Below are 25987 nucleotides of genomic sequence, written 5' to 3'. Positions count from 1 at the left end.
GTTAGGGTCATTCTGTGCTGATTGTCAGACTTTTAATACAGCACAGAATAATCATTTGGCTTGATTGTTTATAGTGTTTCAGCCCAATGAGCACGATTCTAATTATTTTCTTGAAATTTGCGCACTTATTGGTAGACTAATTATTTAGTGTGCTCATTTGTAGACTAATTGGTTTGTATTTACCATTGGTAAACATGGAAACAGAATACATTTTCTACCAGACATTATGATTTCCAGTGTCTTGTTGGACTGTTGGAAGACAGAAGCCACCATAGACTAAATCACATCTGTTTTGTTGACTTGAAAGTTTGATTTTAAATTTGTTGGACCGACTACCAATTATTCTGAAGGGACAAACAATCAAGCCATATTTCCCTGGAGAGTAGTGTCTCTCAACCAACAGCAGACTCATTCAAAGCATTCAACTTCAAGTTTGCTTTCAAACATGGTTAAATTAGCTTTTAAGTGAAAGATTAACCAGTCACAAATCATTTCTCTGCATTTGGGATTGTTTCAGTGAGGCGGTTTTTAGGAAACAGGGCCATAATGTAGTCTACTTCTTGACCTACATCTCTCCTCTCATTGTTTCTTCTATAAACAGTGCCGGCTCACAAAGGCATTTTAACAGAGCACTACTGGTTATGTTGGAGTAAGCTAGCAACAAGAGCTGTTGGTGACTGTCAGAGACCAAGAGTCTGTTAATTACACTGTGCCCCAGAATCGGCCACAGTGGCAATTAAAACCTGCTCTCTTTAATTTGTTGTATGTAGGCTAATATTGTACCATCAGTTCACTCAAATAAGAAAACCTCTAGTGCTAGTCACACATGTAGTTTGGTATAACTACTTGTAATGAGGAAATGGTCCTTTTTATAAAACTACTAAATAACCATAATAACAACCTAGATAACACCAAAATTAAGAAGGAAAATGTTGATGTTTTTTTATATGTATGACCCATCCCTTTTAGTAGTGTGTCATGTGCCAGGTTAAGGTCAGAGTACAGTTAGAATAATAGTTTAAAAAACTGATTCTCGTACAGTGACAATAATAATACATTTTTTTGTGCTTGTGCTTACTGGCTGTCAGTGGAGCAGGTGAAAAAAATGTTTTTTGGAGCAGTTTTAACCATGTTTGGTGGAGCCAGCTTTGCTTCTCTCTTTTGATGTTTTATTTTATTTTTTGCCTTCCGTGTAGAGAGAAAATTTCCCACCCGTGACCATGTCCTAGAAAAAGAGCAAACCTGCCGTGTGTCAAACTGAATGCCCTCCTGTGCCGCAGCCCCATTTTGACTTTTTGTTTTGACATAATCTTGCCTAGTGCCGCTTTAGTTTTAAGTACTTGCACACATTACACACACACATGCACAAGCTACACCTCACTGGGCTTTTGCGTGATCCCTCCCTTCACCCACCCATGAATTTTCCAGCTGCTTATTCAAGTCAAGTTAGCTGCGGCAACAGGGACATCTCTGTCCGAATTTACTTTCCAACAACTTTCTGTCAAATCTATAGCAAGCCTGTGAAGAGTTGTTTCTTTATCTTATCCAATGTTTCCCCTAGAGTCTCCTCCCAACCAATACAAGCCCAAACTGATTTAAAGCTAGGGTAGGTCACACTGGAGAAACTAGCAAGAGACAGCTAGAAGTAGTAAGCATTGAACTGGAAAAAAAAAATAGGTATTTGGTTTTCAGTTTTGGAGTTTGGATATTCACACACTTACCTACAATTGTCTCTCACTGCACACCACAGCACACATAACTTCACATTAGTTCAGTCTTTTAAATGAAGTTGATGTGCATTAACTCAATATGAATGCACTTTGGGTTATCAACTATGAAAATACATACTGGGTTACACACATGCACACACCATGCAAACACTACTGGCAGCTTAATGTGCTAGCACGGTGGTTAAATTGACATGTTGGAACATTAGTGCAGAGCTTTTGGCTAAACAGGAGGCAATATTAACCTCCTGGCCCTGCTTTCTTCTCTTCACAGTAGGGGGTGTAATGATATGCTAATAATGCTTGCCTACTAGCCAAGTTTCAGTGTTGGATGCTGAAAAAGGTGTGAATATTAAAACATAATATCAAATGCTGAGCCTTAAGGTCTCGGCTCACCTTAGTCTCTGCGGGGGAGATTTCTCAAGAGAATATACAATATAATTGTTAAGCAAGATCACAGAAGCTCCTAGCAGGTTTAATGCCTACATATCTTATACCTTTTTTCTTGTTTTAGGCAGATTAATTAGTAGTGTACATATACCCAATGATTAAACACCCCTGTAAAATTAAGGTTTACCTTGTTTAAAGGTCTCTTGTGTTCATTGAATGGCCTTTTAAGGCTCACTGTTTTAGAATCTGGCAAATTCTTTTTTTTGTGAGTCCCAAAAGAAATGAATACATATTTTGTTTCAGTGTAGGGCTTGATGCCAGACCCCTGTACTCTTTACTGTAATGAACTTGTTTTTGTTACGTTTTTAGCAAATCTTGCATCTTGTTAAATGCTTGTTTTTAACAGGAGCTATGAGTGTCTGTTGAGTAAATACTGTACATGCCCTAAGATTATTTTGGACACAAGAACACAGTTTTTAGTGAGCTTTTAGCAGTGCAAAGTACTCTTAAATATAGACAACTCATCACTGGGAATTCATACAACTAGCTCACATTGAGTCAGTATTAAGTTGGCAACTCCCAATGTCCTGGGAAGGATGGGGTTCTTTATTGGCTTTTGCTAGTATTTTATTATCTATTATCTATTATTCCATGCGGTGTTCAAAATTAACAATAAAAATGGTGTCTGGGAGAGTAGAAAAATGAAATGATTATGATCTAGCAACTTTTCAGAACCTTTAAAAACTTTATTTCTAAAAAGTGAATAGCGAGGAAATAGCGATACATATATTAAATTGTATTTTATTGTAATTCATTCCCATGCATGCAGTTTAGAGTAATTGCGGTCCATGGCTCCTCTGCTAACAGCGCTGGGGTCTCTCCCTCTCCTCTTTGAGCTTCTCTCTCATGCTTTCTCTCTGGGATTAGGGTGTTTCTACAGCCTATATGTAAATAGTTGGCTTGAGCTTGTAAATATTTAAATAGTTTGTTTGATATCCTCCCTCCCTTGTAGATTATTTAAAAAAAACATTTTACTTCAAATATACAGTCTCCCTGTACTGAGTTTGTGATTATTTGGCTAAATTATAATAATGCTTAAAGTGTCTGTATTTTTATTTTTTCCATCGTCGTATAACTATCAGAAACAGGTTTGCATTTACACTGCAGTTTGTAGTGATGCTTTTATTGATCAGTAAGAAAAAGGAGAAAGGGGGAAAAAAACAAGAAAGATAGGAAACAGTAACTCAACCAATGACTAAATGAATAATGAAAGCTTCCATGGTGGACCAGAGTGAATCAATGAAGTGATGCGACTTACTGATACAAATTAAATAGAATTTTTAATTACATTCATTATATATAATGAAAAACATACCTTCATTATGGGGCAATGGTTGTTAAGTCTGGGGCAGTTGAAAGTAGAATTTGGATAAAAGTACATTTTGAACCCTGATTCCATGCTGTTGTTTGTAGTTACTACTTTGTTTAGCCCATAATGTGCAGTCAGTCTCAGGCACAGTGCAGATGGAGGCATACGCTCTAGACTAGAGTCTAGACACTCTGCCATATTTCATCCATCTCATGGATAGTTGGTGATGGTATCCAACTATGTTCTACTGCAAACAAGTCAACCTTTGTCTAACAGGACTCTTGCTGAATACAGACACAATAGTGACCATTTATGAGTCGTTTTGCCTCGTTGCTTGTAAATATAAAATGCCCTAGCTGCAGCCCGGCCTGTGGCGTATTTCACTATATTAGTCGTGGGAATGACTGCGTGATTCTGCTCTTCTTAAGGGATCATCTGCTTTTCTCCAACCCTTGTTTGGTAATTTAGTTTGTCCAAGCATATTACTATGCTATGCTTGTGTGATAGAACTGTCTGTTGACACTAAATAATCTAAAAGATTTTCCTAGTAAACTAGCAGTTGTTAATTCAAGCCAGTAGTCAACTGGCCATCAAATGTTTATGATATTCATTAAAATATATCTCTATTTTAATAGTTGCCTGTTAAATGCTGAAGCAGAAGAAGCGGTTATAAATCTGAATTTAATACAAATCTTTTTGATAGTAGCGCAAGCTAGTGGCAGCAGCTCGTACAGTTAGCACGTGCAGCAGTGCTGTGTTACAAGAGAAAAGGTCCGTGTTACAAACAATCCCCTGATGCTTTGGTCCTGTAACAGCTGGCAGCTCCTCTCCTGGCACTGTTTTGGATTTTCTGTGAATATCGGACTAATTAAGTGTCTCGTCCACTATCAGTTTACTCGACTATCAGGGGCCAGCCCTAGTTGACACTGGGTTCTGTTGAGATGAGACTCCCTTTTGATTGCATGCATGTATGTATGCAGGCTATACTTGCAAACATACAATGTGTGTATCTAAGGCCACATGGCACAACCATCCAAACTGGGCGTGTGACTGTGTAAGCTTCCATCAGTCTATAGGCAAAGATAGAACAGAGCCTTATTGATTGATGGCTTACATAAGGTGTCTACAGACAGAAGGCTGTGACCCAAAGCACTCTACCAAATTTATTTTACCCCCATGTAATCTGAAATTTAACTTGGTGTGCTACATTTTGAGTATTTGTTTGAGTATCTTTTTAGCCAAGATACATTTGTCTCAAAAACAAAGGATGTCAAGATTGATTTTATTTTTTTAACAGCAGCTTTGTTACAAACAAGAGGCAGCGACACTATAATTATTATCCATCTTTTTGTTTTGCATTGTTTTTAGAGATATGCATTTTATGAGGAGTTGATTTGTTGTCTTTCACTGCACACTTAATTAGTAGATCAAACTTGTATCCAATTCCTGTCTCAAATATGTCTTTAAGTCTAGATATATTACAGGACTGTAGGTCAGGGCAAGGCTGCTATATAATAGTTCCACTGAAGATATGGCAAGAAGAAGTCAAACAGTAGACACTTTTTATCTATTCTATTACTCTATAGATCTATTTTATTACCATAGAAATGAAATAGTACTCAAATGAACATGCATAACATTGAGGCCTGTATCTTTACTGCACCTGTAAGTCATGTTGGCTCACAGAGAACAGTGCTGAAAAAACTGGCCCTTGGTCGAACCTGACTGTCGACCTCTAGATGGTTCCTCTACCCTTGACCTGCTTTCACGCTCTCTGCATCAGCAACTCATCTGTTGCCAAGGTCTGGCATGCAACCTGTAGGGAATACAGGCAACACAGAAGAGATGCAGCCCATAAATAAATACTGCACCACACAGTAACACAGTAATAACTGTTGAACATTTCCAGGTTCAGCTTTAAAGAGGATTTCTGACCAGACATTTTCGGTCAAACCAGCTATGTTTTTTTTTTATCTATCTTGTCTAATTTATTTCTATAAGTAAAACTTTTTTATGAATCTGTGCCTTGGACCCATAACTCCCATTTTTTTCTGGCCAGTTCAATAGATTTTGTATTTTTCTCCAAAATTGTAAAGCTTAATATGTTTAATGTGTCTAATTGTATCTCATACTCAAATCGGCTTGTGGCCCACTGGTATTTTAATCTCTTAGGAGGGCCACTTCAACATTTGAAGTATGACAAGAGAACGCAATATTACGAAAATATTTCCATTACCGACATTGTACTTAAAAGCAAAGAGCATTTTCTGTACATTTTTACATCATCATTATAGATAGTTTTTGTTCTTTGCAGCCAATTATCAATCATTATTTTGCACCAAACAAAATGATAAGAAGGGAAAAAAATAATTGTTTTTATTTTAATAATGTATGAAGGGGAAGTTTAAATTGATATGAAAAAACTGGAAAAAGCAGCTGGATTATATGATATTTATATGATCATGTTGCAGGCCAGAGGGAGGGGGATGGAGGGTCGGAGTTTGAGATCCCTGGTTTAATTATTAGCTTGGTACATCATGTAACATTTGTTTAGGGACTGTGGATGAACAATAGACCTTTTACTGACTCTGGTATGTTTACTTTAATGTTTATGAATAAGCACTGTCCCGTTAAATGAACAAAAATACATTCTTATTAGCAAGAAATTACTTAATTTAATTAATCAACAGATTGGCGTCTTGAAGTGAACAATTAAGCTGGAGAACTGTATGTTATGATTCTTAAAGGTTTGATGTTCCGCATTCTTCTAAATAATAATCTTCTAATACAATATTTGCTGTTATATGACCCTCCTTTATAAAGATTATCTCTTGGTTTGTTTGAATTTTCTTGAAGTACGAGGCTTCAGGAGAAGATGGAGGAGGATGAGGAAAGGTTGTGGAAGGTGGAGGAGTGTGCACAGCCTAAATTAATGAACTTGTTTGGGTATAAGGGTGAGTTGAAGGGCATGCAATCCACACCCACATATTTGATCATCAGCCAGAACCACAGAGTAGGCATTTCTTTCACTGCCAGTAATGAAGAGAAAGAAAAGTGAGCATATAGTTCTTTAGTATTTGTGCAAAGTGCAAGATAATTATCAGCTCTCTCTGGAGCTCTTGACCAAATTTGTTTTCTCACTGTTGAAATGATTATTTTGCCAAGTACTGAGACGTTGAGCCACATACAATGAATGACACAGATTAAAATATCAGTTTTACCCTCTCTGACTAATTCCTGTGATTGGCATCATCCATAGCGTAACCATTTCCACAATTTTCCTAGTGACGGTCATAGTAAAGGTGTTCTTGGGAATGTAAATGTGAAAGATGACCATGAAGTGTTTAGTTTTGTACTCTCCTTTGGATTAGCACTGTTTGTGGCAATAATGTACAATATTTATCGTTTACAAATTGAATGCATGCTTCTAATTTCAAGAGTAACACACAGTAATTCAGCAACAGCTCCTTGCATTGTCGAGAGTAAGCAGAGATTTAGCTCATTAACGGTGATCTATGAGTAACACGTTGTGAAGGGAGTAGCTGTTTTTTTGAGGCTATCTCTGATTAAAACCACAAACTTCCCCAGATGAAACTTCTAAAGACCATTTGCGTTTAACTGTGTTTTAATGACCCTCATTTATCAACCTCGTAGACCTCTGAAATATTTTGGTAGAATGAGCAACCAGGATATCTGGCCTGACATTGTTTTATAAGAAATGTTCGGCCTTCCGTTAGACCCACATCCCACTTGACACTTACATAATACTAGAGGAATGTTAAAATAATACATTTACCTAATCTCAGCACAAATGTCCATCACAAGATGCCACAAGGATGTAGCGGATTTCATTTTGTTATTGGTGTGAGTATTATTTCATAATAGATAAACCAACATTGCATCCTAATATTATAGAAAATATAATATTAGTCATCCTACCGTAAACCCCATCAAACGTACACCCAGGAGTCCTTTTCTTAGATGTCAGAAGAATGATGCAGTAAACCATAAACAGTGCCTGTCGCGACATCAGGTGATGCCATCATACTACTGCGGGACCATCAGACAGGCAGCACCTGGTCACAAGCCACTGAAAGTAAATGTTAAAAGGTCGAGTGTGTTCATTCTAGAACATCACCGGGGTTATCAGTTTGGCATCTTACGTCACAGATGTTTCATTGAATCATGCCCAAGTCATCTAGGTTCAACAGAAAGTTTTGGTGTCCCAGAGGCAACTGTCTACATAGCTGAGACGTCATGGCAAACGCGGCTGTGTGTCTTGGTGCTTGTTAAAGGACCAAATAAAAAACCAAACAAAATTGCCATATTTTAGTCCTGCTGAATACTCTGCTGTGGTCTGAATACTTGCAGTCAAACATTCTTCAACTAGATAATCAATGTATCTTTTGTCGATGTGACTGGCGTTGATCCACAGAGGAAGCTTTATTGACAGTTGTGTACAAACCACAGGAAAGAGGTTTGGAGTATAACAACTTTGTTCGGATATGCTGCAGACAGTTTCCTGGTTCCCCATTCAGAGTTTCCCTCAGGAAATTGTTTGGCTGAGGTGCTAAGCTGCCCAGAGCCTGACACATCTCATCTCCTGCTACATTTATTTAATAGATGATGGCCTAAACAATAGTTGCACTCTTTTGCTGTGTAAAATAATGTCTCTGTTACCTTTCTCCAAAGGTTAATGTTTTATATAGCCTAATAAAAGTGTATTCATTTTTCATGATGTTAGTGGTTCAGGTGCAGCCTATCAAACACTGAGAAGCCCTGCTGCTTCTTTTTTAGCAAATCAGATTGGCTATTTTAGGCTAACAGCTAATATTGGCTTGGTTTATATATGCCAGTTAATGTTTCCCTGTTGAGTTGCAGCAAAAGAATAGTAAAAATGGGAATTGTTACTATTCTTCCAGGGGGAACTTTGTACTCAAAAGACTTTAATTTTGGAAGATTTGTTTAACTTGGACTGCTGAAGCAACATATTAGTTTTTGTTTTAGATGGATGGATGGATGGATGGAAGAATGGATAGACAGACAGACAGACAGACAGACAGACTTGAAAAATTGTAAACCTACCATTTAAATGAACAAAACTGTTTGTTTACATTCAGATTCTACCTTAAGTGACTAATCAGGGATGGGTCCTTCATGTTGAAATTCTCATTTTACTGCTCCGTGCATCTGGGCAGGCTGGAACTCCTCACTAACGTTTGTCTCTTTCCTTCTTCACTTCTCTGATCCAGCTGCTATTTTTAACATGTTGCACCAGCGAGCCAACCTTCCTATTTACTACCACTATGCAAACTAAAATCGTAGGCGTTGCTGTGTCAAACAGTGAAATTCTTTGTTTACCTCATGATCAAATTACCTCCTTTCCATGTCTGCTATCTGACAGTCACCTCACAGTAACAGAGAAAACATATTCTTCCGCATGATTTTTGTTAATACTTGACATTTTATTCCAGACAGAGACCACATAAAGATTTTCTGAAGTAGAAAGCCGGGCCAGTCAATGGATCACAATTGAGTATCATTTTTATTTTAAGCATCTCATTCCAGAAGCAGACGACTTTTGTCGGTCAAAGTAGTTCTGGAGAAGTAAAAGATTGCAAGTCCTGGACTCTGATGTCTAATGAGGACCATTTCCTGACAAGCCTTTTCCTCTTGTTGACAAGAGCAACCACCCTGCACCCTAAGCTAGATTGCCAGATAGACAGTACAGGTTTTTAAAGAAGTTTGTTATACACTACACATCCTTATTTAATGTTTGCTAGTACTTTATTGGCTTTATGTTGAAAATGATAAAAATGAAGCTCGCTTTGGTTCAAAAAGTCTTCCGTATGGATGGATGGATGGATGGATGGATGAGATGGATGTATGGATGAGATGGATGACCCAACTTGTGACCACCATGTGTGATGAATACTGTTTCTATATTACATTCCTCCCCGTCCTCCAGGGATAATTCCTTTGTTGGAATTGTGTGGAAGTGATTTTAGTACAGTTTAGGCTGTTAGAAAAAGTAACAGTAAGTGATATTGTGGAGGAAGGTAGCATAATAAGTAGGGAGCTTCTAGGAATGCTGACATCTTGTAATATCATCACACATTTGACTGTCAACAAGATAAAGAGAAGGATGGAGCAGCATGCTAATAGAAGGATGGATGGTGTCATTTTGATGTAATCTAAATCCTCTCTCTTCCATTTGGATGAAACATACTGTAGGTCCTAATTATATAGTTGCTTTCCCTTTTTCCTGTTTTGGGTCTTTGTTTCTCCCATCACACTGTGCAGAGGGCATAATGCAGGATAAATGATGTGTGATAGCATACAATAATTCAAATTAATGTAATCTAAAACAGCATGCATACCATTATATCCATGTTTGTTATCTGCTGCTTTCTGAATGTCGTACCAAACCTGTGTTTTGAAAATGAATGGAACAACAAAGGAAATGATGTGTTGATCAGACTACTGCTGAGGCATTATCACATTTAATGTAGTGTAAAAACGACTGCCAGCCGTTGTTTAAAACAAAAGCCTTGGCAGGTTGCCTTTCTGAAGATATTCTTAGAAATCCAGGTATTAAAATATCTCTCTCCACCTACTTTACCTCTCCTCTCTGTCTGTCATTGTTTGTCTCTTAGTGTGTCAGGGAAGGCAGCATTGTGGTACTGATGAGAGAAAATGTACTCAGCAGTGTCAGATAATCAATCTTCTAATTCAAAATTATTTCAACAATAATGAGTAAAAACCCAAGAATAATTTAGCAATTACAGCTGAATAATCACCATTTGTTAATTAATCTCAATGTTAGCCCCCAACACAAAAAGAGTATTTGGTGCCACACTGTAAATTATTCATGAAGAGTATTTGGAATAACGGCTTGTTATATATGAAGTGAGTGAGTCGGGTAAAAAAAACAAAAAACCATTGAACCAATGTATTCCATGGTCACTGCATGCATAATTGTCACCACTTTACCTTCTACTCCTGCTTTGACAAATGTAAAGTGGCAGACTCATCCACCAGGCGGGATGTTCTGTGAATATTTAACGGAAGAGTAACCATCCATATTACAAGACCGTAAAACTGTTGGTAATCCTTAATTCTTCTGTAGTTCTGTGGCTTGGTTGTGTATAACATGTAGTATTGAGGGAGTCTGAGTGAGGTTTGACAGCTGCAGACTGTGTAGAGAGACTAGAGAGCAGGGCCGGGCAATAAGGCAGAAAAATCATTAGCATGCTAAACATGTCCTTGTCATATGATCACAATTTATCATGATAGATGCTAATATATTTCAGCATTAAATAATAAAGGGGTCCTGCAATTTTACTGCACTTTACAGTGTCAAAGGTCTGTTTTATTGCACTAGTATTTTCCTTTTCTTGTTGTTAGAAGAACTGAAAGATTGCCAATCCACCAGCACGCAGTAACACTGTCATCAGCTGAAGTGGAATTGTCCCTTGTTTGTTTCTCTCCACAAGTCAACCGTCACTCCACATTTCGCTTTCAGTATTTGCCCTCTGCTAATCTGTACTGTGTGGACCATTTCCTGCTGACACACAATTGACCGGAAGGAGGAGATTCCACCAGCCAATTGTGTGCTACTTGTCATTTTCCTGTGCACTTGAGCTGATTATTTCTTATCATAGTTCAAGAAAAAAACAATTTATATTTTTTCAGAGCCCAGGGTTAGTAAAAAACATTCCTCTTGTATAATTTATCCAAGCAATCACCTGTTTTCACATGACAGAACCATAAATGAACATCAGCTCAATTAAAAACAGTGTCGCAGTGAAAATGCCTTCAACTAATGTAATCTTTGTAATTCATTTGTTCTAAGTTGTTGTTGTGCATTACTGCTAAACAGAAATGTTCAAAGTAAATAATATATTTGTTAAATTGACCAATCATCACTACCATTACATTTAGATGTCATCTTGCATGGATGTATTTTCAATACTGGAACCACTTCATCTGAAGTGTGCTCATTTATAATAATAATTTTTCCTCACTATTTCCTCTCATCTGCTCCATCAGAAGCTCATTCCCTCATATCAGCACTGGCACTAGAGGGATTTGAGTAGGACAGATTATTTGGTTGACCTCCCTCTCTGCTGGAGCCATTTCAACGTCTCACATCAGCAATGAAGAGCGTAGGATTCGATGTTGTCATATCACGAATCATGTTTTGGGTCACTGTGATGGATGTTTCAGTTTGGGTGGTGCGGATGGGGGCTCTTGTGGAAGAGTAAGCCAAACTGCGTTTGGATTGACAAGATGGCTCGTTAAAAGCGATCCAGTTAGAAGAGCTGTTGAAAAAAGTAGGCCATTGATGTGTGGTGAAAGCATGGTCAGCTCTGACAGCCCATTTGTTGAGTATTTTGTTGCCTTGATTTATTTTAAAATGGATTGAAAACCATAGTCAATTAGGGTTGTTCTAATACACAAGCTGGCATTTACATTTCTCTCATAAAGGACTAATTTAATTCAGCCTTAAAATGACATTTAAATTTTTTTTTTAAACACTGAGGTATCTCCAAAAAACGTTCTGTTGACACTTTAACTAAATCATATCTTCCTCATGTCTAACACTCCCAAACTAACAGATGATATCAAGAGATGGATGGATGGATGGATGGATGGATGGATGGATGGATGGATGGATGGATGGATGTATTCTGATTGTTCAGAACAATTCAAAGCCTAATATAAGCCTTTTGACAAACTACAGACAGGCCAGACATGAACACAGATTTGTCGGGGGTTCCTCTATTGTCCGTGTCTGCTGTTGTCTCCTGCAGGCAAATTACTTTATATTCAAATGATTTCCCCCATAGAATTAATTGCAGTTTCATTAGGGAGAGAACTGAAGGACGAACATCAACACACACACACACACACACACACACACACACACACACACACACACACACACACACACACACACACACACACACACACACTGTACACAATGGATAGACGATCTCATCACCCTGCAGCCACGGCTTGGCAGCATCACTATCTGCCTGTTACTTTTAGCTGGGTAATTTCCTCCCCTTTGGTACGAAATGGCCATCATTTGTTGCTTTCTCTCATCTTCAGCATCACTTGGCTGGCTGTAATGATTTAGAAGGTTTTCTTTATTTCAGACCTCAAATAGCTCCGCTCTTTTAGTAAACATTTACTTGTTCTATTTCAGTTTCAATTTAATGCTCACTGCCAAAACGTGTGGTCTCTATGGTTTGTAATATGAGTGGAAATGATTTACATGGCACTGTTAATCTTTATATAAGCAGATACTTTGTTTCCATTAAATGTTTTTTTCCAGGTTTTAAACAAATTTCTCAGATTTTCGTAAAATAAAATGTGACTCAGTGCATATTACACATATATAAGATCACAGAGTTGAGCACCAGTAAGTCTAATACATCTTCCCAACCATGTGTACCTTGTGGTACAGCAGTAAGGGTGAACTAGAGGGTGGTGACATGCAACAAGGGCCATCTGTATTGACTCGGAATGGATGTGGCGGTTACAGTTACTCTTTTTATTCTTAATTTTTTGATGTGCAGAAGCCGCCATGTTTCTACAAACTAAATACTGGCTTTAAATAGGGCCTATTGCTAGTTTCACAGCAACCATAGTTTCTCCTACACGCTTTGAAGGCTAAGCTTTATTCAGATGGTTGCAATCTACAACTACAAAAATGTGGATGGAATGGTACTGATCATGACAACAGGTTTATTATAAAGCTTTCCATCATGCAACCAATGAATATGGGTGACACCTTCTGTTCTAATTGGTTGTTTACATGCGGTAGTAAGATTAACCTCAAGTCAGACATTGATTGATTGACATTCGATTTCAAATCTCAGCTTTCCAAGAATCCTTTTGCTATCATTGGCCTGATTATCATGTAACCTGAAATACAAGTGTAGCTCAGGCAATAGATACAAATTCTGGTTCTGGTGTACCATTTAGCATTGCCATCCTCCAATGTTGTTTTCCATGGAGACCATAGAAGCCTGTTTGTGCTTTGTGTTACGGCCCAGTGGCTGCTTGGCTGCTCAGCCATGATTAATTCAGGCAGGCCTCAGGGGAGAACAGCCAGGCTAGGTTACCCAGCCAGGGATCTGGTGTCTAGCTGCCATAAAGACACTGGCTTCATCCGCAAAGCTCTCCTTGGCTGTTGCTGAGGCTGTAGCTGGCAACCTTTCACACCTGTTCCTGAAATAGAGCAATGTAAATGATTGAATTGAACAATTTAAGAAATTGAAATATTGTAAACCTCTTTGCCATGCACCAGTACACACATCAAATGTTCTCACTCAGCCATAGGAAATTGTGTTTAGTTTTTAATTTACATCAATCTTCAAAGTATCTCAGTTGATTAATGGCAGCGTTATTCAATCTGTTCATTATGTAAGAGATACTGATTGTTTATTGCTATATTTTGTGCCCAGTAACAACATTGAGATAACCAGCTGCTGTGAGGTTTCATACCAGAGGTATGCTTGTATTCTGATTTATCTGTGGTAAAGGTGGCAAGGAGTACATAGTTTCCAGGTTTGCAGCAGAGTGCCGCTGGAGATAAAGTGCATTTTTCATGTCCACAGACTCTTTTCTGTCCAAAAATACACCATCAACTGAAGAAACTCTAGCAGGCCCAATCACAGATTGGGGCCTTGGCTCTCTGGATCTGGCGTCTTTAAGATATACTTGGTATAACAGTCACCTTTACTGTAGCTTCCGTTGATCTGTATTTGAATATATGGACGATACTATTTGGAACATCAAAGACAAAAATCAAAAAAACATCAGCCAAGCAGAGTTTTAAGAACAATCTTGTGAATTACTGACTATAATGCTTGTCACAGAAGCCTTTTAAATCCCAGCTGATGTTGAAAGAGCCAACACAATCTGTAATGCCAGATAACGCCAGACTTCACAGGTCTTCTTTTGTCTTTTAGTCATTAAATAACATACACGCTAGCAGATTACAGCCGTATTTCTATTAGTGTTTGTGAATTCCTCCTCTCCAGTCTGCTTGGCAGACTTTCAGTCCTTCACACGTAACATCAAAATTGCATATAAGTTGTTTTTACCTCACTCTGTAGAAGTTTGAGTCAGTAATGTTTGGGCTTTAACAAATTCTTAGTTTCATTCTCAATCTATTTGTCATGTTGTAAATCAATCTTTTTATAAAATAATGAGCAATGCCCATCACAAGTACACAGATTTCATCCAATTTCTTATTTTGTCTGACCAACAATTAAAATTCCCCAAGGTATTCTGTTTAGAATTAATAAAAAGGAAAATGTGACAAATCCTCAAACTTGAGAATTTGTAACCAACAATTTATTGGTGTCTTTACTTTATATTTAAAAAAAGAACCAAAAAATAAGTATTGGGTATGGATAAAATATCATCATTTTGGCATTAATTGAAATTAGGCTGTCCACAAAGAACTGGGTCAAGGTAATTGTTCAGTTTGTTTTAAAGCTTTCCGATTGTAGGGAGTAACAAATCATGTCCTAAATCAACCCTATTATCCTTGCCTGTGTGCCATGTGTATGCCACTGTTGTGTGGCACTCTGTCTCCATCCTCATATTTGTTCCCCGTCCCCTCGGTCAACTGACTCTGATGGATGGGTGACTCGCACACAGTGTCAGGCTCATAAATCAACTGTTACTGTGGCAAAATGGCACCCAACATCTATTAATGGCAGACCTGGCTTCAATCGGAGGGATCTACCCCCCAAGTTAATACGTGTTGCTGTAGAGAGCTGTGTGATTTATCAGTGACTTGCTAAGAGACAAAGACAGGTTGCCAGTGGGGCATTAATTGGTGCATGTGTTTCTATAAGTGTTTTACTTCTACACTGGCTTGTTGCCCTAACTAACAGATGGCTAGTGGATATTTCGGCTGAAATTATTTCATTAATTTTTACCTAAAAGACAGCTTGATATGTGTTTGACATCTAAGTCAAACTTTTCCTTATACTGTGTGCTGCGTTTGTACTGAAAAAGCATATATCTATCACTCGATTGGGATTTATCCATGCAGATACTTGTGGTTTAATTTGTCCTGGGTCCTTGAGATATCCACAACTGTATTGGGTGACCACCCTAATATAAGTGAGATTAATTTGTTTGTGCTGCTCATAGCATTGATTCCAAAAAATTAAACCGAAAGTTTCCTTTGGAACCCCTTGATACTAAATGAATCTGTTGTGTGGATTATCCAGAGTAACTGGAACATTCATTTTTGTAAACATTGATTTTTTTTGTTTTGTTTTGGTATGTTTTTAAATGCTGTGAACATGACAGCACTGCATTTAAAAATCCACTCACCTCCATTGTTCTGGGGTGGCAGTGGCAATCTCAGATACCCTTTAATTAATTTCAGTTTTCAAAGTAAAGGGTTTTATATGCTGACTAAAACACGAAAATATAAACAAACCTCTTGGAACTTAAAAATGCATTTTAGGAGATGATTTGCTGTTACATAGTTGGTGCTGAAACAATTATGCAGTCAAAAGTGAGAAATTGTGGTTTCAGCTTCTTCAATCTGCTTTTATCTGTATCAGAATATAGATGTCTAGATCTCTTTGGCTTCTGGACCGTTGGTTGGAATTAAATAGAAAGCAAACAAAACACAGGGCATTGTTCAGAATTTCTTTTTATATTTGTAGACTAAAAAGTCAATTAATTTAATACAAACTTAAAGGTCAAAGGTATGAATGGTGAGGGATAAAGGAAATGGGCCTTGTGCTGTAGGTGACTTATAACAAAGGTTATGGTTAGCATCATTGTTCTAATGTTGACATGAAAAATAAATAGATGCAGTGTGAGAGGAGGTCAAAGGGACAATTGTTGATGTGTGTGGCAGTGTTATCGCCACTTTATCCAGTGTCTTTAAGGATGTTGTAACAGTAGCATTACCCCAGTTTCCCTCTGTCCCTATCTTGTACTCAAAAACACACACACACACACACACACACACACACACACACACACACACACACACACACACACACACACACCCTACATACGCACACAGAGACAGAGTTAATCCCACCTCACTCATTTTAATGGGACAGTTTTCATTCCCTGCACCAAATCATATTGTTTTCACATCCAGCCTTTCTAATGGCCGAGTATCACATCACGTTCATTTTTGTGGCGCACTCACACCTCTTCGGTTCTAAACGTGACAGCCTTACTCACGATATTAATTTGACATCAACATTGTTATTTTCCTTATCTTTTTTCTATTAGGCAGGGTTCAATACTAAAAATGTCATCACAACTATTAAGAAGTGACAAATTGTGACATTTAGGGCTCATACAATTTGTTTCCACACACAAAGAATATTACTCCTGTGCAATAAGACAAGCATTTTACCTCACCAGCTCCTAAACAAGCTTTAGCTGTAGATCACTGCTAAGCCTGACTAACATGGACGCATTTCCTTTCTTTCTTGCTGCCACTGGTACAATTTTGTCCTTTTTTTTTAAAATTCAAAACATAGGCTTGTATAATTGGTTGTGAAAGAAATTAATTTTGTTAATTCGGTTCCCACGCCACACAATGAAACACATTCCTGATTGTAAAAGAGGTAAAGATGTGTATGATGTGTAAAACAGTGCCGTTATCTTTGCACACTGGTTGCCATTATTGGGGGATAACTGATGTTTGGATGAGATTCACATTGCTGTACTCCCATCACTGTGTATTCATTTGTTCTTTTAAGTGAAAATTAATTTCAACCCAGGTCTGTGTATGCTAGGCTGTGTCAGATGCTGTTAGTATTCCAGGGCCTCCTACAGGAACAAAAGACCCCTAAATTCACTTCTCAGTGTTTGTGTCTGACTGGATGTCTCGGTTAGTTTCACTGACATGGCTGCTTGTTTGATATTTTATTTGCTCTGGTTTCATCAGTGTCTCACGGCTAGCTGTAAACAGTTGAAAGTACTGTCAGACAAACAAACATACAAAGACAGAGACCTGTGTTTCTCTCCTGACCTTTAATCCACTTGGCTAGCAGCATCTCTGATGCATGATTTATCATCTAGGAGTGTGCACACAAATAATAATGAGAACACATATGCATGTCTTTGTGTAACTCTTTGGTTATGTTTTGCTAGTGATAAATTCATTGCAGTTTTAGGTTTTTATTGCTTTGTTTTATTTACTTAATGACTTACTGAAACTGAACACTTTCTCTCTCACCCCCTCCCTCCCTCACCTCTCCCTTTGTATCTCTCGCCCAGCTGGTTGGCGGTCAGTTTGACCTGGAGATGAACTTCATCATCCAGGAACCGGAGAGCATCGTGTGCATGGTGGAGTTGTTGGACAAATGTGAGCCCACCTGTCAGGCTGAGGTCTGGAGCATCTTCACCGCCATCCTCAAGAAGAGCGTCCGCAACCTGCAAGCGTGCACTGATGTGGGGCTCATCCAGGAGGTGCTCCAGCGCATAGCCACCACGGACAGCATGATCGCAGGTACAAAGAACAGAACCTTGTAGAAAAACTCCCTTTTAATTTCTTAAATTTGGAGGCGTAGGCCGTAACGTTCTCTATAACATTACGGGAATAAAATCGAACTCATCTGAAGCCATTTGATTTCATTTAGTTTTTGAAACGTTAAAGGAAGCTAGTTTGTGTAGCAATGAAAAAGGCTATCCAGCTTTAAGCCCTAATGATAGCAAGTACTGCTGAACTGTGCTTGACGTTATTACTCTGAATCCTTACCACGTCCAGAAGAGAGTGTTTTGTTGCTGAGCCTTTGCTTTGACCTCTGTGTTGAGGGGGTGCAACTACAACTTCAGCAATCAAAGTAGCAATATGAATAAAGAAACTTATTCTAAACTCTTCTCTTATACAATAACCTCATGGTTTAATCCTCCATTGTTGCTCACTCTGTGATGTATTGCAGTAAAAGCAGACACAATCATCCTGTACAGTCTCCCCTGAGTCTGAGTCTAGTCTGTTGCCCATCTGCAAATTAGTACGAATTAATCCTGCAATGTTCGGCTCAGTGAACTTTTGCTGGCTAGAACAGTGCTGGCCTGGAGGGTTTGTGCAGTCAAGCAAGGGTGATATTGCCCAGCAGTTACTAGGCAGCTGAAAGTTATGGTTATAGTAATATTCACTACTCTACAAATCTGTATGTGCTAACTTGTTTATAAAGTCATTCATAAAAGCAGTTACATACAACTGGTGAAAAAAATGTTTGATTCACATTTGCAGATTAAAATGCCTCAAATATTATATTTTAAGCTCAGTGACTTCATCCTTTTCATGTACTTACTATATTTTGGAAAAATACGTCTTTTCCTCTTCACATCATTTTCTGAAATATGTGATTTTGTAGGACAGAACGGAAAAGCTGAGCTTTATTACTTATGAGAAAGTAATGCCACATGTAACTGCCACTCATCTTTTTATTTGGTAGATTAAACCAAGGGTAGTCTATGTGCACACTAGTCATAGATATCACACTATGCCTCATCATTAGTCAGTAATAACTAATGAAAGAGGCGGCACAGTAGCTGGGACTCCCAGAGTGCCCTCTCTATTTTAAGTCTGCCGTTTTTTAACTTGGGTCTTGCTCACCCTACTTTTCTGTCAAATTCATCTTAGCTGCTTAGCTTCTGGTAGCTGTGGCATCATTGTAATATTCGGATTATCAAAATGCCAATAAAGATTATAATAACTGAGTTTTATACTTTCTTAGTAAACTAGCTAAGATCATGTACAACCTCATGGATGGTTCTTGTTAATGATTAAGTATTATAGATACTTTTTTTTTTTTTTTTTTTTTTTTTAGCAAACTGCAGCCACTTGGAGCTTTCCCTCACTTTTAGAGTAGATTATTATATTTTACATGTATTTCTGTGCCATGTGTAACCTATGTAGTTTTTTGGTTTAACCTCTTTTCTCTACTTTGTGTGTATGTTTTTGTGTGCGTCTTGCAGACCTACTGGTGGACATGTTGGGTGTGCTCGCAAGCTACAGCATCACAGTCAAAGAGCTGAAGCTTTTCTTCAGCAAGCTGCAGGGGGAGAAAGGCCAGTGGGTGAGTCAGAGTCATGCCACGGTCTTGGTTGTCTAGGACCAGCATGAGGAATGTGCTAGCAACACTTCAACTGCTGCTGTTGCACAGGCCAATGCCCTCATCACATAGACATGATAAATCATATGAAACCAGCCTATTAGATGACAGTGGTCTTGGATCCAGAGCTGCTGTACATTATTGATATTAAGTGGTTCATGAGATCATGCAAACTACAACATTAGAACAGTGTGAGCCACTGTGGAGGATTAGTTTTCTAAAATCAGCCTGGGCTGAATGTGACCATAAGGGAATAGTCGCAGTGAACTTAAAATGTATGATACATGTAGAGTTACTACATCCAGGTAGAACCAGTAGCACACAAGGGAAGATAGATGAAGCGAGGAAGAGAAGCAAAGTAACCCATTGATCACTGACACTAATCAAGTTGTCAAGGAAATAGGGCAAGTTGTTTTTATGCTTCTAAATTTCACCTCACTCTCCCTTTCTTAAGCAACTCCTCTCCCGCTCCTCTCTTCATTACATTTTTGTGAAATATCTGGGGAGACGAGGTAAACGGGATGAGTGCACAACTTTGAACTATCACCCCTTGTAGTACTGAACATGATAAACTACATTGTTGAAAATTATAATTGTTAATTATAACAGTCATTCACACTGATCCACCGCCAATATCTGAATTCTGTGTGTTAGAGCAACATATTACTGCAATGAGTAAATAAATAAAAAAAGTAAAAGTAAATAAAGAGAGTGAATTCTCATTGTAAATAAATGTTTCTGAATATCAGTCTAATGAGTCTGAAAGGTAAGGCTTGTACTTGTCATTTCTGGCTGCATACATGAACTCTGAGCGTGAAACAAGGGTTCTTATGCTTTTGTGTGCATGCGTATACCTGTTTGGACATCAACACTGTCAGTTGTCTAAAAAAAATGGGCCTTTCGTGTTGTGTTGTTCTTTCTCTCAGCCTCATCATGCAGTGAAGCTTTTGTCAGTCCTGAAGTACATGGCCCACAGGAATGGCCCTGACTCCTTCTTCAGCTTTCCAGGGAAAAATGCAGCTGTGAGTATACTGCACAATATCAAACACTGCACCACAGAATGCAAAAACTCTTAGTGGGTTTACACAGAGATGTTGAGCTGACTGCCATTAATTAAGATGTTGGTCTTAGACTGATGTTTTAGTACATGAGCAGCAACATTTCCCACAAGATACTAATGAAAAAATGGCGAGCCACCAGAATGTGTAACCCCAACATGACTGCCTCCTCAGATTTACAATAAGTCCTATTTTACTTCATTTTATGAATAAATAAATAGAGGGAGAAAGAAAGATCTGATATTATGTGATGATCTCTCCTGAATCCTTTCATACTCAGTGCTTTCTAAAATGATTTCCTGTGTGCGCCAGCCATTCACTGACTCATGCCATTTTTCTCTAATTGATAAGCTTTACACATCCTTTCTGTAATTTTGTAGTTCGGCATTACAACTCAGACCCTTCTCAAACCTCAAAGGCTATTGTGCCCTGGCTGAAATGTTGTGAAGTATTTAGAAATGGTGCTGTGTCTAAGAGCATGCCTTTTAATGAAACTGTAAAGTCTACGTAAAGTCTGGCAAAATGTATGATGTTGTGGCGGTTGCCATTCAACTTTGGACTATTCAAATCATGCTTGGAGTGTTCTGGTTTTTACCTTGAATGCACTCACCCCAGCCTGCATGCATAATGTGGTAATTTAAGCACCAAACAACCTTTATTAGGTTGTGGTCATGACGATGGCACATGACCAGTGTCATCGGATGAAACACAATAAAGTACACATACAGGATAAGAGCATATTTAGATTACGTTGATATATTAATAGTCGAAACTGAAGACCTATATCTTTTCTAAGTGGTTGGTGCTGGAGTCATGTACGCCATTTTTGATCTGTGATCCTTCAAACTGTTTTTAATTTCCTTGTGCCATGTTTCTCCTGGCATAGTGTGTGCATGTATGTATGTCTATGTGTTAACCTTTTATACCTTTTGAGAAGCCGTTTGTATCCCAGGTTTTGAAAGGTGCTATATAAACAAACTAATAACTTAGAGTTACTTTGCAACTACTGTTTTATACTACTATGGCTTTCTCCAGTTTTAGTGCTGACTACAATGAAACTTTACAAATGCATTGTTTTGCTCATGCCTGCATCATTTACCACATTGTGGTACCACAAGGTGCACCGTTGTTTTTTTTTTTCCTCTTCCTGCCACAGGATATGGTGCGGCATCTCAGTATGTTCATTTCAGGATGATTTTCGCATACCTTTAATAGATAACGTTGACTCTTTGATCATTCATTAATTACAAACTATGATTAAGTCTTCTGAACTCAGCACTTCACAATCTATTTAATGTCTTCAGGATTTATCTGTGTGTAGGAGTAAAGGACAAATGGACATTGTGGCATGAAGATGAATGAACTTTACAATACTACAAACTATGAAGTTGTCTCTCTCTGTGTGTAAATCTGTGCCCCACTGAATGCATTAGTCCATGTTAGTCCCTTTACATAGTATGTGTGGTTGGCAGTTTCTGTTTGTAACCCTCCATTGCTATGTTGATGCTGCTTTAATGAGTCCGCCTTGGGTGTTCAGGTCTGATTTGGTTGCTCTGAACTCTGTTAGTACTTGACTGTGTTTGTCAGCAGTGTGTTTGAAAGGAGCACATGCACCATCCTCCTCCTGTGCTGCCCTGTTAATGATGTAGGAAGGCCTGGGAGGAAACGTGCACAAACAGAAATGTTATTTAGACCAATGGGTCTCTAACTTTTCAGTGGGGAGCATGTTTGCTTGATATTTCTTTGCCCAAACACATTTTGTGGCTACTTTCAGACTGACCTATTGTACGTTTCGTTCATGCTCATTTAATGCCATATTCTGTTTTCTTCTGTTATTTTCTTCCTAACAGGCTATAGCCTTGCCTCCTATAGCAAAATGGCCATACCAGAATGGGTTCACATTCCACACATGGCTCCGCATGGATCCTCTCAACAACATCAATGTAGACAAAGACAAGCCTTACCTGTACTGGTATGTAACAGTGCCGTTCTTTGACCAGTAAACTTAAACCCTTTTGTTTGTTATTTAAATTTTGTTTACTCATACTATATATAGAATGCAGAAATTACAAAATTGCTCAAGGAGGTATTAAACATTTGTTCATTATAATGAGAGGAGACTTGGAGGGTGGTGTTACACAGGCGGATTAAATTTAGGTTGTATGTTTAAGTGTGGACATATGCATGTGTACATGTCCTCACAGTGTAAGCAAGATGTGTCTTAGTTGCATGTGAATCCCAAGAATGTGCTGCAGAAGTGCAGCCTCCTGCCCCACAGATGGAAAACACTTGTTTCCCCCTCCAGCTTTCCTGTCCCCTCATGCCTTCTCTCTAAGGAGTGAGAAAATCAAGCCTTCTGATAATCATCTTCTTTTCAACCAATAATTAATTTCTGTCAAATATTTAATTTACAACTGGGATCTGTTTGGGCTTCTGTGAAAATGATAACCAAGGAGGATGGCCAACAAGCTACTTGAGAGAATCTTAAAGAAAGCGCTTCCTCAGCCTCGTGCCCTTTTTAAAAAGAGATTAATTCACTAAATCACATACTGGGGCCCCATCTCACCAGGACATGGAGAATGATGGGAGTAGTCTGTAAAGTTGAGAAATGATTGTTTGCTATCTTTATCCTTTTGAGACCATTTTATAGTGAAGAAATATTGGACAGTATAACCCAAGTTGCCCTTGAATATAGTCTGTATGAAAGTGTATAGCTTCCCTCAGAAACTAAAGCTGTGTGTTTGTATTTTCCCTTCATTTGTTTTCAGTTTCCGCACGAATAAAGGCCTGGGATACTCTGCACACTTTGTGGGCGGCTGTTTGATAGTGACCTCATTAAAATCCAAGGGGAAAGGATTCCAGCACTGTGTAAAGTACGACTTCAAACCACAGAAGGTACGAAAGGAACAAAAAAAAAAAGTTTGGTAACCCAGGCAAACTCAATATTCATGCACATAAAAATGCTGGAAATATCTCTGTAATTAGATCACAGAAATCATATGTCAGCAAACACATAATCAATCACATGCATGCACACAAACACACACGTGCTCACACAATAAGTCTAGACCTTTGTGTAAGAAAGAACTGTCACATCTTACCTGACTCTGGGGAGAAGCAAAACTAGAAGGAGGAGGAATGAGGGCGATAAGAGAGAGAAGGATTATCCAATTCTGTCCCTACCAGGCACAGCACACGCTGAAGACCACTGCAGTCATAAAGATACTTTGCCTGTGGACAATTTGAAACATCCTCGTCCCTCCCCTGGGCATGAAGGCACCACCTTACTTCAATAAACCCCATGAGGACTCAGTACTCATTTTAGTTGATGTTTCACTCTATTTTTAATGCCTGTTCTTTCATGTCCGGAGGAAACCATAATAACCCATTTCACTGTGGTAACATGGATAACCTATTTCACTGGTTGTCAAACTGCGGAGAAAACTAGAAATCTAAGTAGGTGGGACGGTAGCTTCAGGGGACAGAGTCCTGAAACATGGTGGAATCAGGCTAATTGAGTAAGCAAGAAGATTCTCACCTAACGCTGACTTATTGATATGTTGTTGTATGTGATCGATACACCAGATGTACTGTACAATAACTGATTTCCATTGTGAGTGTCTTTGTTTTGTTGTTGCAGTGGTACATGGTGACTCTTGTTCACATCTACAATCGCTGGAAAAACAGTGAAATTAGCTGCTATGTGAACGGAGAACTGGCTTCCTTTGGAGACATCGCCTGGTTTGTCAACACCAGCGACGTAAGTAGCAGCAATCTGAAACCTTTTTTGCTGTTTGTCACTCAGTAGGCGGCACCACAACTTCCTGATTTATGTCTGAATATTTGAACACATTTTCATGCATAATTGGACAAAAAAAAATTGTCATTTTCGAAATTAAGCTTATTTGCTTTTCTTGCTGAGAGTTGGAAAATAAAATTGATACCAACTGTGTGTGTATGGTAAATATTGGGCTTTTTGTACTGATTTAAAAAAACAAGACATGACATGTTAATTAACTTAACAGAGCAAGACTATTTGTTTATGAGCAGTCTTTATGCTAAGCTAAGCTAACGGCTGCTGCCTGTAGTTTCATATTCACCATACAGACAAGAGTGGTATCAGTCTAACACACAGCTAACACAATAACGCAGATAAGCATATTTCCCAAAACATCAAACCATTCCTTTTATGTAGGCCATTTTTTTATGGAGGGGTGTGTTCTGTGTGTAAATTAGCAAAACACAAATATTACCGCATGAGCCATCTTGCAAGGTTCCACAATTCCACCAGTTGTCTTGTAATCGTCTACATCGGAGGTTTGACACGTGGGTGTGCGTAACAGATTTTCTGTCGAATATCAATTTCAGAATCAGATGGTGCCACAGGAATGTGTACCAAAAACCTCCCTCTCACACCAAGCCTCATTCAGAGATATATCTAATCTCAGTCTTTGCTTGCAGAGGGCTCAGGGGTGAAACCATTCTCTCCATCTTGTAGTGTGGATAGTACAGTGGAAAATGACTACATATACACACCCTGCACCTCTCACACATCACCACATGAACTCTGTCACAGTCCTCAGGATTGCTTTCTGTTGTGCTGAGATATGAGATTCTTAAATCAAATTTAGTTAGGAATGAAAATGCCCCAGTGGTGCAGTATAATCCTCTCGATGTGTCAGCATGTCAGAAAGCAGAATTAGCAGCTTGATCGAGATGTGGCCTCATCATTCTCAACACTTCTGCTTATGCCTCACTGGCCATGACCAGAGGACGATGGAACATTATCATGTTAGCTACAGTATGCTTATAGTTCGAGGCTGTGTGTTGCCATTTATAGCTAGTGTTGATACGTCTTTTCCCTCTGTTCTTTCCTGCTTTTCTTGGTCTTGTTTATCCTTCCTTCTTGTCTTAATTCCTTCCTTCCTTCCTTCCTTCCTTCCTTCCTTCCTTCCTTCCTTCCTTCCTTCCTTCCTTCCTTCCTTCCTTCCTTCCTTCCTTCCACCCTCTCTCCTTTCCTTCCTTCTTTTCATCTTTAATTGTCCATTTCTGTGTTTTATTTGCTTTTTTGGTATCTCAAATTTTCCTTCCCTCCTTCTGCAGACGTTTGACAAGTGTTTCCTGGGATCGTCTGAGACAGCCGATGCCAACCGTGTGTTCTGTGGACAGTTTGGGGCAGTTTACCTGTTTGGAGAGGCTCTCAGCGCTGCGCAGATCCTGGCTATCTATCAGCTGGGTCCGGGTTACCAGGTTGGAAGGCATACACCTGAGATGTCTGTGTGATAGTTACATTTAGTAGAGACCTGT

At 38.7% G+C, this 25987-nt stretch overlaps 1 protein-coding gene across 8 annotated transcripts in view; it reads left to right on the top strand.

The window, feature by feature from the left end:
* lrba (LPS responsive beige-like anchor protein) overlaps positions 1-25987 on the top strand; it is a 185419-nt gene that overhangs the window by 8925 nt on the left and 150507 nt on the right. For all 8 annotated transcript variants that reach the window (XM_051384753.1, XM_051384755.1, XM_051384754.1 and 5 more), the window contains exons 2-8: positions 17779-18010; positions 19486-19586; positions 20549-20644; positions 22531-22652; positions 23449-23575; positions 24321-24440; positions 25784-25930. In XM_051384753.1, coding sequence (XP_051240713.1) covers positions 17779-18010; positions 19486-19586; positions 20549-20644; positions 22531-22652; positions 23449-23575; positions 24321-24440; positions 25784-25930 — 945 coding nt within the window. The remainder of the gene's footprint in view (positions 1-17778; positions 18011-19485; positions 19587-20548; positions 20645-22530; positions 22653-23448; positions 23576-24320; positions 24441-25783; positions 25931-25987) is intronic.

Source organism: Dicentrarchus labrax, unplaced genomic scaffold (genome assembly GCF_905237075.1).
Source record: "Dicentrarchus labrax unplaced genomic scaffold, dlabrax2021, whole genome shotgun sequence".
In the NCBI taxonomy this organism is placed as follows: Eukaryota; Metazoa; Chordata; class Actinopteri; family Moronidae; genus Dicentrarchus; species Dicentrarchus labrax.
The sequence above is the reverse complement of the archived record's forward strand: the minus strand, read 5'-3'. Positions and strand labels throughout refer to the sequence as shown.